The sequence below is a fragment of the Astyanax mexicanus genome, chromosome 3, assembly GCF_023375975.1.
Source record: "Astyanax mexicanus isolate ESR-SI-001 chromosome 3, AstMex3_surface, whole genome shotgun sequence".
NCBI classification, from domain to species: Eukaryota; Metazoa; Chordata; class Actinopteri; order Characiformes; family Acestrorhamphidae; genus Astyanax; species Astyanax mexicanus.
Genome location: NC_064410.1, coordinates 49373908 through 49386112, shown reverse-complemented (window position 1 = coordinate 49386112; position 12205 = coordinate 49373908). Strand labels below are relative to the sequence as shown.

Sequence of the window (12205 nt, the reverse complement as noted above, 5' to 3'; positions counted from 1 at the left end):
GAGTGGCATAAAGTTATTCAAAAGCAGTGTGTAAGACTGGTGGAGGAGAACATGCCAAGATGCATGAAAACTGTGATTAAAAACCAGGGTTATTCCACTAAATATTGATTTCTGAACTCTACTTTATGAATATGAACTTGTCTTTTTTTGTTATTTCAGCCATTTCTCATTTTCTGCAAATTAATGCTCTAAATGACAATATTTTTATTGGGAATTTGGGAGAAATGTTGTCTGTAGTTTATAGAATAAAACAACAATGTTCATTTTACTCAAAAATAAACCTATAAATAGCAAAATCAGAGAAACTGATTAAAAAACAAAAGTGGCCTCTTAATTCTTTCTGTAGATGTGAAATTATGTTTTGTAACGGGTGTCAGATGGATGGGTCATTTAATTTCTGAAGTTGTTAAGGCATTTAACATTGTTCTGTTCAGGATGTCATGTGTACCAGGAACGTGTTATATAAGGCATTACCTCCGACAGTGGACAGTGCAGTGGGTGTTCATGATTGCAGCCATCCTTGTGAACAGAAAGAGACTCCTGCAGAAATCACGTCCATGTTTAGTGCAGGAGGACCCATATGCAAATCCCACACAGTGCAGTGTTTTAAGCTTCCAAGAAAACATGGCAAAAATAACAGGACATGATGCTACTCTCATGTCTCTTTACATCTGGCATGCCTGTGTACTGTTACAGAAACAGAAGCCACTCACTCCCAGACGTAAACTGTTCCATCCTTTATTAAACATAGCTTGCAAGAGATAAATATTACAAAGTTATTTCCTCCAAAATTAGCTTATTTTTTTCAGTCAATGCATAATTGTTGTTAATCAACCGGCAGTAATCAAACAGCGTTTTTTTCATCTCCATTTTTTTGACAGTTAAATATCAAGGATGTGCAAAAGGTCTGGATTAAATGTTCCAAATGAAAAAAAAATGAAAAAAAAAGAACTTGACAAAAAACACATTTTTAGCTTTGCTTCAAATTCATTACCATTTTAAGCCAATCCCAAGCCCAGTTGTTCTTTTTAAAACTTAATCACATTTTTTTTTTCTTTTAACAAAAAAGATTTACATATTGCCAAGTGTTTTGAATATTCAAACTGGTGGATTGCAGCCAAGTCCTGTTTACAAAAGATTCAAAAGTTGAAAAAAATTTAAAATCAAAGAAAATATGATCCAAGCCCATCTCCCACTTCAACAAAAATGACCTGTATTTTGCAACAATTAACAAGAAATCAGGAAAAACAAAAAGTCTTAGCAGTAAAAGAACAAGGACAAAAAATATAAAATAAAGAATTTTAAAACTAGAGTGACATCACGTGGTGGAGAGACATAAACCCCAGTGCTAAAACGCTTGTCTCCAGAAAAGCTGATTGTCCAATCAGAGAATTATGGACAGTTACTCCATGACAATGAAATGTGAACGAATATCTAAGAAATGTCACAATCTTTATATTCAATACTTAAAAAGTGTGCAAAATAGTCCCACTTTTTTAATCTTAAGATTTTACTAAACTGAAAGCAGTACGCATCAGAACAGTAAAAAAAAAAAAAAAAACAAGTTCTCCATAAAACATGGACGTATACAATGTATACAACTCTCCATGGAAAACAAAATAAGAGCATTGCAAAAGTTCCCCACTAGGGGAAAACATGAATAAGAGGCATACTTAAGTCTACTGAAGAAAGCTTTATATAATCATGAGTAAATAGAAAATGAGAATTGACATAGTCTCCCAAAAGGGTCAATGACACCCTGTAATTCAACTCAAACTGAACAACTGAAGGTAGGTAAATGTGCGCATCGCCGGATTTCGCCTCTACAGGTGAGTGCTTTGGATTTGGTCAGGTGTGGGGTAATACTGTCAAATGTCTGATCCACTCTGAGCCTTGTGAGGCGGACAGTCCACGTGGGACATCTGGAGAAATCAATGTATTTCACTGAACATTGGTTTAACTTCAATGTTATCGACAAAAGAATCAAATAAAAATCAGCAACACACACAAAAAGTGACATATACAAGAATATCCCATTAAAGTCCCAGCCCAAAGACTGCAGAATGGATCAAACGCTCCACCAGGACAAAATCTTTTTCTTCTTTCCTTTTGCAAATACTACATACTACAAAAACATACAGCCAGGGAGAAAAATGCATCGAAAAAGAGCTCATTCACAAAAAACAAGAGAAGTATAATCCCGTACATTTTGCACATTTGTTACACAATAATACACAGTGATCACAAAACAAAATGACAAGCTTCACAATATTCATGGCTTTTTGTTTGCTTTTCTACACAATTTACAACCATTTTAATTTCATTTCATTTTTTAAATTCAAGGGACCAAAAAAAAAAAAGAAAAGAAAAAAAGCGTATGTACAATAAGTCATTATTACTTCTGACCTAGCAAGTATTGTGTTTGTCATCTCATAGTTCATTTTTTTTTTAGTTTGATTTAACTTGATTTTTTTTTTCCCATAAGAAATATCAGAAATGAAATCTGCAAACCAAACGTAGAGGAGTCATCAAAGGAAGTGTAATACTTCAAAAGTCTAGAAAATGACATTTCATTTTATAAGTCCAACTGGTAGATATCAAAGGTATATGGATGCATCCATTACAGTCTGGCAGAGAGAGTAGAGGGGAGAGAGAGAGAGAGGGGGACTGACTATACACGTCCTGCATTTGCTTTAATAAGAGAATGTATTAAAAAAAAAAAACACACCAAAAACAGAATTATAGTTAAAAAAAAATGAATCATAAAAATGATGGTAGGTAAAAGAAGGAGGGGAAAAAAAACGCAAAAGCATTTTAATAAAAGGGGGCTGATTCAAAGACAGTATAAACACAAGTGTAAACTTTCTACTATCTAATATTGCACCTGCGAATCAAAGCCAAAGGTAGTTTCCATGATTTGTTTAAAAGTTGCATCGCTCTGTCCAAACCAAACCACAGCAGTACACCTGCACTGACCGGTGCACTGACTCTACATGTTTTGCCTCTTTCAGGAAACGTGTGAAGCGGGAGTGCTTCAGCAGAAAGCCCTCATGCTGTGCTTGACCTGCATGCTGACCTCAGAGTCCAATGCCTAAATGAAACAATCTGGTTGGGAATGGTTGAGGTAAGTGCCTAAATTTGAGTGCTGTGGCTACAAAATTCTGGGAATCGGACAACTTTTAATCTAATGACCCCACTTTCCTGTAAAATCGATACATACTGCTGTAATACAGCATTTGTGTCAAGTGCTAATTTAATAGGAGAGTGAGGGCAAAGTCAAGTGGCTTAAATGCTGTCTACCACCCTAAAAAAACAAACTTAAAAAATAAATACAATTGTGGATTTCTGTCTAACTATATTTAGTACCCTATAAAATAAATGTTTAATTTTTCCCCAAAATTCAGCTTTCATTCTTTTTTCAGAATTGTTAATTTTTCATTTCTGTCCTGTACATACATGCAGAAATCACAGGGCCCTATTCATATATTACAGCCAATCCAACTGCTAATACTGCATACTGACCAAACACTGCTGCTGCTGCTGCTACACCTTACGCAACACATTACATACTGCCCAAACTGCCATCTGAAAAAAAAAAAAGAAGGAAACAGGAATATAGTAACAGGACGGTTGTCCACTGAGAGAGAGTCACTGCACTGTAACAGAAATGTCCTTTTCTCAACATTTTTACTATTTTGGGCTCAAATCCTTGATCATGATTTAACAGAAACAGCAAGTCTATGGTTAGAGATATTCGTGCTGCGTAGTGAACGTAACTGTTCACATACTTGCTTATGTACTACCTACACAAGTTACTGCAGGCTTCCACTAGGGGGCAGAGCAGCGAACACTGACCATGGATAACCACAAGTGTTTCTCTAGCACAAGATTCTCTGGAAAACATGCAATGTGGTCTCTCTCTGTCTCTCTGGTCTCTGTCTGTTCTGTCTCTCTCAGACAGTGTGGTGCCATCCATACCTTCAAGAGCCTGGCAGCTGTAACATTCTTGTCCTGTTTCTAACCATATTATCCCACCCGCCCCACCCCGCTTCCCATTTTCCCCCTCATTCTTCTAAACAACAAAAGTGCTCCTGGAGAACGAGGCACCTCGCGTGCATTGCCCTAACACGCTGATTGATCCTTTGCCTATGCCACTATAGATATATGCATCTCCTTCTCTTAAACCTTCTCTCATGCTAAGAATCTATACATAAACCTTATAGATATTTGAATAGTTTCCGTCTGCTTTAGTTTTTCCATGATTATCGTCTCCTGTGGTAAGTACCTTTCAGATACGCAACCGTTTCAGCAAGAGACGCCGCCAAAAAGGAAAAGAGAAAACAAAAAAACTAAAATGTAACAAATAAAAATAGAAAATAAAGGAGAACTGAAACTCAAAGGGGAGTAATAAAGTTCATGGTGATAATGGAATTCTAAATCCCTTCTTACACAGCCAATCATGTGGCACCACAAGGGGAAGCCGTTCTCAGAGCATTGGCGCCACAGTGTCCGGTGAAAGCGTAGGCATTGATTTGGGGGAAGACCATCCATGGCAGGATTAAACAGGGATGGGTTTCAAAATTTGCTGCAGATTCTATAAATTCAGTGGCAACGCCCTCATCAGAACCACGCTCCCGCCCCCTCCTGTGTGCAGTACAAGATACAGGCCAGAACATCCTTCAACATCAGTGTCATCATCCATCAGCGAGTCTGCAGATTCTCCTAGTGTTCTCACGATACTGTGTGGCCTTCTCAAGGCAAAGAAACTGTCAAATCAGCGTCTCAGTGCATTAGGATCAGTCTACCAGAAAAGTCGGAAACCCAGTCTCCACCAAGGCTCTTTCCTTAAAGGACTGGTAGTTAAATACATTTGCTACAAAGACTCTGGACTTTCCAGATGGCATAGCCGAAATGTTCTCATTCTGAAAGCTTAGCCGTAGATGTAAGCTTCAGTGAGGGAATAAACAATCAAAGAAAAAGAAGAGCTTTCGTCATGAGAGAGTTAACTCTCATCATTTTACAGGGTGCAAAAGGGAGGAAGCTCAGAAGGAAGAAAAAAAACAACAACAGAAGAGCAACCGTTTTCAAGTGACCCTGGCATCTAGCCTCCTCCCTCACAAAAGAAATAAATAAAATATGCAAGAAAAAAAGAAAAGAAAAAAAACAAAACAAGTCACTAAGAATACTAATAATCATAATAAGAATACCTGCAACAGAAGTAATAATAATAATAATAGACAGAGCAATAACAACAGCAATAATAAGTTGAAATAAAGAGCTTTGCTATAGTAGGAAACTGAAGTCGAGATGCACTGACAGTCTGTTGTTCATCATCTGGCGTCTGAGTCGTTCTCATGGGTTAGTTGGGTAGGCACACGGACAGGCACTGCATGCGACGGGGGTGATGGTTGCTGTGTGTATTTCTCTGTGTGTGTATGTGTGTATTTTTGTGTGTGTGTGAAGTGCATGTATGTGTGTGCGTGTGTAAGAGTGTGTGGGGGATTTAGGAGTGAAGGGGTGTCCAGAAGGGGCTCGTCGGTCTGCTGGAGCTCATTTCTGGCCGGTGATGGACTGAGATATGGAGCGAGGGGGGATCATGTCCAGCAGGTACTCCCTCTGTCGGTCTGCTAGACTGGATGCCTTGTGGCCTCCCACGGCTCCAGGGTTCAAATAGGCAATATTCAGTCCTGAGAGGAGAGAAAGGTACGGTCAACAGGAGGAAAGAAAGACAAGATCAAATGGTCTAACACACAACAGGTAAGTGCACTGTGTTACAGTATTCATTATTATATATATAATTTATACTGGTCAAGCCGTGATGTGTTCTTAAGGTTATTTTGTAACATTCCACCTCTAAACACATCTTAAGGAGTCTTTACTGATGCTGCAATCACTAAAGTGTACTAATACAAAACCCCATACAAAGACGACGCTGGCTTTGGAATAACAGTCTGAATGGTCCTTTTAGTCTTTGACCCAGAGCGGACAATTTCTATACCCACACATTTACATTCCTACGGTGTGATAGTTCATCTTAGATTCCTCTGAGACTAGAGAAGTTAATACCATTTCTGGACATAAGGCTTCTTTTTTGCACAGTAAAGTTCCATGTGCCATTTGCAAGTGTTCCTCCCTTGGCCATGTGGTTGTATCATATTGTCGTCTGAAGGATTGGAGATCACATGCATTCAGCTTAGGCTTGTGCGCTTGCACTTTATGCACTGGAATACTGTTAAATATTTCAATATTTTTCCATATTTGTCTCAGCATTTTCTGTTTTGGGATTGTATGTTTCAGTATTCTAATTACACCTGCTTGACCGAAACCTTTAAAAAGCTTATGGCATGTATTTTTAAAGCTTTAAACCACAAAAATTACAAAGTATCTTCAGGATTTGTTCACAGCAATAATATGAGGTGCTGTGAACAGCAGTTCCCATTCATGTAGGAAGAAAGACAGGGCTTTAAAGATCTTTAAGGCAGTTCTCTCACCAGGGATGTTGTAGATTTGCCGGCGGCTTTCGTGCTGCGGCCGACTGCTGCTGCCCCCTCCGCAGCGCTTGCTGGTCATGCCCAACAGACCACTGGCCACTGACAGCTGGGAGGCCTGGGCAAAGTTAGAGAGCACGCCCCGCGCTGAGCTGGACAGACCTCGCTGCAGGGCAGCCTGTGGCTGAGGCGCCTAGCAAACACAGAGATTAAGAGACAGCCATTACTGACAGCTATTTTACAATCAGGCCTCAATCAGTGGGTTCCTCTCAGAACTGCAGAAGCAGGGAGAACATCAGAATGTGCACGGCTCCCAGAGCTTCCACAAACAGGTCTAACACGTCTCACTGTAAAAAGTTTGTAATGAACAGCGGCTGTGAGTGATGTGTTGGACTAGCCTTGAGGCCAGTGTACACTGATGCCCACAAACATTTGGAGCTGCAGAATTTGCTGACACAGATGTGAAAATGCACACACATCTTGTATAGTCCCTCTAGAGCAGATAAACATAAGCCTACTGGCACCATGCCTGTATTCTCTGGAATGATGTTGGTGGTGCTTTTTCTTATAATTTTTGCTGAATGCAATCAAATCCTCACTGCAATGTTATAAAAAATTAAGTAAAAGGTTTTTCCTGGACAGGAGAGACAGTTACTCCAATCGGAGCAGAATATTATATTTTTAATTTCCTTGATTTTTGATGTCCCAATACTTTTGTTCATACAGAGGTTAAAGTAGATATGCAAAAAATCAATTAATTATATATTGTGATTGTCTACATATACAATAATATTAATACTATTACTGTTAACTGTAAGTCTTGATTCAACAATGTGCTGATGTTTAAACAGCAATACAAAACAATCGGTAATTTCAATAATAACGTAATATTACATTATATTATATGAATATATTATAGAATTAACATTAGACAATTAAATTAATTAGGCAGACCATCATGAATATTCATTGCATCACTATTATGTAATACACAGTGCCCGTTAATTATGTGCAGGACAGTGAGGTACCTGTCGGAGGGCATGGTGTCTGATCATACTCTCAGCCTTGCTGACGCTGGGCACAGTCTGAGCTGCACTCGGGGACAAAGCTGCCTGCTGCTGCAGCCTCTGCTCGATCTCCTAACACACACACACAGCACAGAGAGAGAAAACAGATTAAATCAGGAATGATCTCACGTCTTCTGTCATGTGGAGTATATACTAATATCAATATCAGCAATCAGCTCACCTGCTCCTGCTGCAGGGCCTTGACAAAAGCGTTCTTCAGCCGGTTGGTGTGCTCGGCCTTCAGGGCCTTCTTCTGATTGGAGGTCATACACTGTTCGCACAGAATGCGTCCGCTTTTCTCCTGCTTCCAGTGGGGGGTGAAGTCTGTTCTGCACTGAGCGCAGAAAAACGGCTCCAAGCGGGAGAGTGAACCCCTCATTTTACCTGTCAACAATGCAAACAGTGGTTAAAAAAAATCTATCTATTGTATTTACTGTAATAGAATTCACTTAAAAACAAGACTTTTACTACAAACCAACCAACAACGTAATAGTTTTACTAATGAAGAGGATGACCTGCCAATTGTCATAATTATGGATGTAGACAACTGCAACAAATGGTTTAGTTTAAATCCGTTTTCCAAAGACATATTTGTTTATTTTCTAATCACTTTTTTAAGGGAATAACTAAATGCATTTTTACCACTATTTTAAGTATTTGGAGTGATTTAATATGATTTAAAAGCCCAAAGCATTATGAATCCTTTCCTGTGCCCTCTTCCTGAATTCTGCTAAATTGTCCTTAATGTCTACTTATGTCAACTAGCAGTATGGATTTGTATTTCTAGCAATCTTACAAGCATGTCTTTTGAAAGTTTCCGTAGTCCTCCAGGTCTCACACTGACCTCAATCATTCCTACTAACTGTCTTTTCTGTATTACTGTATGAACTCAGCTAATGGCTACCTGAAAACAATCTAAACTTGTACTACTTTTATAACATGAAGTGGAGACTACATGTTGTTTAATTCCACTAAAATAACTAATAAAATAAACAGGCCACTAATAAAAATTCTTAGTTCCAATCACTATCTACAACTCCCCATATCAAATGATGCTGCCAGTGCTGGGGTCTCTATACACAAAGCCAGGCAAGTATTGCATTTTTCTCTTTTTGAATTGCACATGTAAAATTTTTCTGTTGCCTGCGTGGGCTAGCATAGTGCTGAATGGTGTGAAGGAGAGGGTGGAGGGTAAATATGTGCTTTAGCCCTTGAACGCTAAGGATTAAAACTTTTAATATCATTATGACTAAGGCCGATGCTTAAGACAGCTGAAACACAGCTCACTTTCACTCCTCCACTATATCAGTAATATAATTATAGAGTGTGTGTGTGTGTATTTAGGTCTCACCCTGGCTGTCGATGACACTCTGCACCACCTCTTCCAACCCCACCATGTAGATGAACTCGCTGTTGGCGGCTGAGGGCAGGAAGTGGAGCAGGGGGGCGGGGGGTTTGGGTGGTGGGATCTCCAGCAGGGTTTTCTCCAGCTGCTTGCGTAGGGCCAGTTTGGCAGCCGCTTGGCTGCTGGCCTGGTCGTTCAGTGAGCTCACGCTGCCCACAGCGGCCACGCTAGACCCGCTAGGCAGTGTGGAGGGGCTGACCGCCCCCACCCCGCTCACACCCACCCCGACACCTGGCACCCCCGCCGCCTGCATGTGGGCCAAGTTCATGTAGATGGCCGTGGAGGAGTTGGAGCGCTGGGAGGCCGCCACCTGCTGGCTGGCAGCCTGCGGCACACAGAGGAAATGTTTTTCAGCATGATTGCGTTTGTGTGGTTTGTTCAGTAAATCACTGATAAATGAGGCTGCTAATGCTTTAATTAATCATCTACTCAGTGTGAGTCTCTGCACCGCAGCGTACAGTACAGGTATGTGTGCTGCACACAGTGCTCCTCAATCGTGTAATTACAGAAGTGAGCAGGGGTTGCATACACCACTGTTCGAAAAATTGTAATCACTTGTCATTAATACTTATTATGCAGCCATTTTTAGTAGAACTGTTGTAACAATTGTATAAGGTTAAAAATCTGTTTTATGAAATGCTAAAACAAACAACACAAAAACGACTGTAAATACTACTAGAAGTAAATGTCGAAGATACTTTTTTTTAAGATATCAGTGAATGCTTCAAGATTTACTGAAACAAGTAACTAACTAATAAATGATATACTGTAAGAGTATGATTATACTTGTGCCATATTTTCATGTTATGTGCCACAAATTATATTCTACAGCTTTTAAATTCATTGCTTGACAAAAAATTGGTGCTTTTTGAATGCCTGTAAGGCACCAATAATGTAAAAATAAATGCCACTTTAAAATACAGACTCAAATATGCTATGCATTTATTTCTATTGAAGGGGTTCCCAAACTTTTGCAACTCACATGGCCCACTTAACCCACCATAAAACATTTAAACATAAAAATAGATACAGCACAACAATGTAGGTTATTGAACTGATTGACAAGCTTAATTAAACTTATTTGTACCGACCTGAACTTGTCTTATAAGCATTCAATGTGAAAGACTGTACAAATCCCATACAAAAAGAGAATTTTTTTTCACTCAGACTTGCAGTAATAATAAGTTTCATTTACGCTATGACTCTTTAAACTAGTATTTAGACATCAGAGGAACCTAACAGTTTAATTTCTTAGCACCAATAAGAATTATAATTTACAGTTATAATTTACATCTATTTTGCAACAACAAGACTGATTTGAAATTACTTATCGCAATGATGCCAGTCTGTAGACCAGCAGTGTGTATATTCTGAACTGTGGCAATAAATGGTTTAATTACTGACGTGAACAGGGGATATAGCAGGTCATGACCATGTTTTCAGTGCAGTGTTTGGAGCACTCTGCCCTGTAGGTTATAGAGAGGGGATGTTGGGCTGAGCATACCTGCTGGTAGTTGACTGCGTTGCCCATACTTCCTGTGGAGGATCGGCCCATGCCAGGCTTAGAGGGCACTCTCTGACCCTGCAGCTGGGCTGGGTTAGGGGCGATCACCCGCTGGGACATCATCATCGGGGGCAGGGAGGCACTGGCAGCGGACCTGATCACCGTGTGGCCCTGGAACAAACACGCAGACAAATTAAAAAAAGATGTTCAGTAAACTGAACGACCACTAGAGGTCGGCAGATATGTAATTTACTACCAGTACTGTACACATTTAACAAAAGCATCATGAATAAACTGGAATGATGTACACTACGGCACCAGACAAAAGGTGCTGGATTTGTGTGAGGAGGAATAGATTAACAGATCCAAGAAAAGCCTTGGATTCAAATTGAAAATGGACAGATTATCACGCTTGGAAGGCAAACGAATAAACAAACAAATACACAAAATAATCCACATTAGATTTCTTAGCAGGTCTTGGATTCACCTTTCTAAAAACATTCCAAATCTGGCCATGGAAATTTGGTATTTTCAGTCATGGAAAGTAGACACACACACACCTGTGCAGCGCGGAGGTTCTGGGGCTCAGATGTGTGCATGCCCGGTCGAACGGGCAGCTTAGTCAACCCCTGTGAGCTGTGGATGGGAGAGGGTTGAACAGAGGAGGGGGTGTTCTGGACCACTGGAACCTGAAGAGGAAGATGAAGACAGACAAAGACAGACAAACAAGCATGAATTTCACAAACTGCCAGAGGTTCAGCATCCGATTCCTGAAGTAAATCACTGTGTTTTTATAACCTTGTCACAAGAGAGCATAAGCAGGCCATTTCTGCAATTGTTCTAAATTAGTCATGAGCTGTTTTGGCAAAATCAGCACATCCAGAGCAAGGTCTCAGGCAGAGTGACCCATCCCAACTGCAGTCCAGCAGAAAGGCCCCTGAGACTCTTTATGGTCAGCTCATGTATGTGTAGAAACAGTAAGGAAGAATCTCAATGCTGGAGCAGTGGGGAAACATATCACTGTGCTGTGATACACAAGCAGTAAAGCTGTGGTTTTTGGTCGTCCAAAAAACTCTCCAAGACTACCCCATTTTACCCCGTGTCTGCTCTTTAGCAGCTCTACTCGCACGTTCAGCGAGCTTCTGCTGGGTACAAAAAGTGCTGAAGATCATTATCTGACAAGCAGCCAAATCTCAATTTTGGACCATTGGATTTTCTCCTTGATATCCAGCTCGGTAAATTGTTTTTTTTCTTTGCAATTCAAAACTGAACAAACTCAGCTATGTGCTTTTCGTAAATCAATAGTTGACCGCTTATATATGAACAATAATCCAATTAAATAAATGAATATTCCAGCAACATGCAGGACAATAATCACTACACAATATAAAGGCTAGGAATTGCATTACTTTGAGATAAGTGAGGGAGTTTACAATACACCTATACACATAAAACTACTGCTACATTACCATTTTTTTTAAGTTTTGAGCCAGAAGGAAAAATTGGGCTTTCTTTGATTTTGTTTTTTTTACCAAAATAATAATAATAATAATAATAATAATAACAACATGCATGCTTTATAGAAAAATAATAAGAAATTGGTTTACAAGGTTTCATTGTAGTTTTTTTCTGAAATTAAAATGTGTCCCTCAGTAAGCTGAGCCTGACCATTGAAAGATGAATCTCGGTTGGATATTTGAGCATGCATCTTGGCAGAATATGTTGTGTTTAATTAAATTTG

General features: G+C 39.6%; 1 protein-coding gene across 1 annotated transcript in view; it reads right to left on the bottom strand.

Moving 5' to 3' along the window:
* Positions 1–722: 722 nt before the first annotated feature.
* The window catches only part of gatad2b (GATA zinc finger domain containing 2B), a 57691-nt gene continuing 46208 nt past the window's right edge, over positions 723–12205 (bottom strand). Inside the window, exons 5-11 of the mRNA XM_007259838.4 lie at positions 11025–11153; positions 10465–10635; positions 8907–9285; positions 7737–7939; positions 7517–7627; positions 6492–6681; positions 723–5687 (exon numbers count right to left, since the gene is read on the bottom strand). Of these exons, the coding sequence (XP_007259900.2) occupies positions 5551–5687; positions 6492–6681; positions 7517–7627; positions 7737–7939; positions 8907–9285; positions 10465–10635; positions 11025–11153 (1320 nt within the window). The 3' untranslated portion in view covers positions 723–5550. The remainder of the gene's footprint in view (positions 5688–6491; positions 6682–7516; positions 7628–7736; positions 7940–8906; positions 9286–10464; positions 10636–11024; positions 11154–12205) is intronic.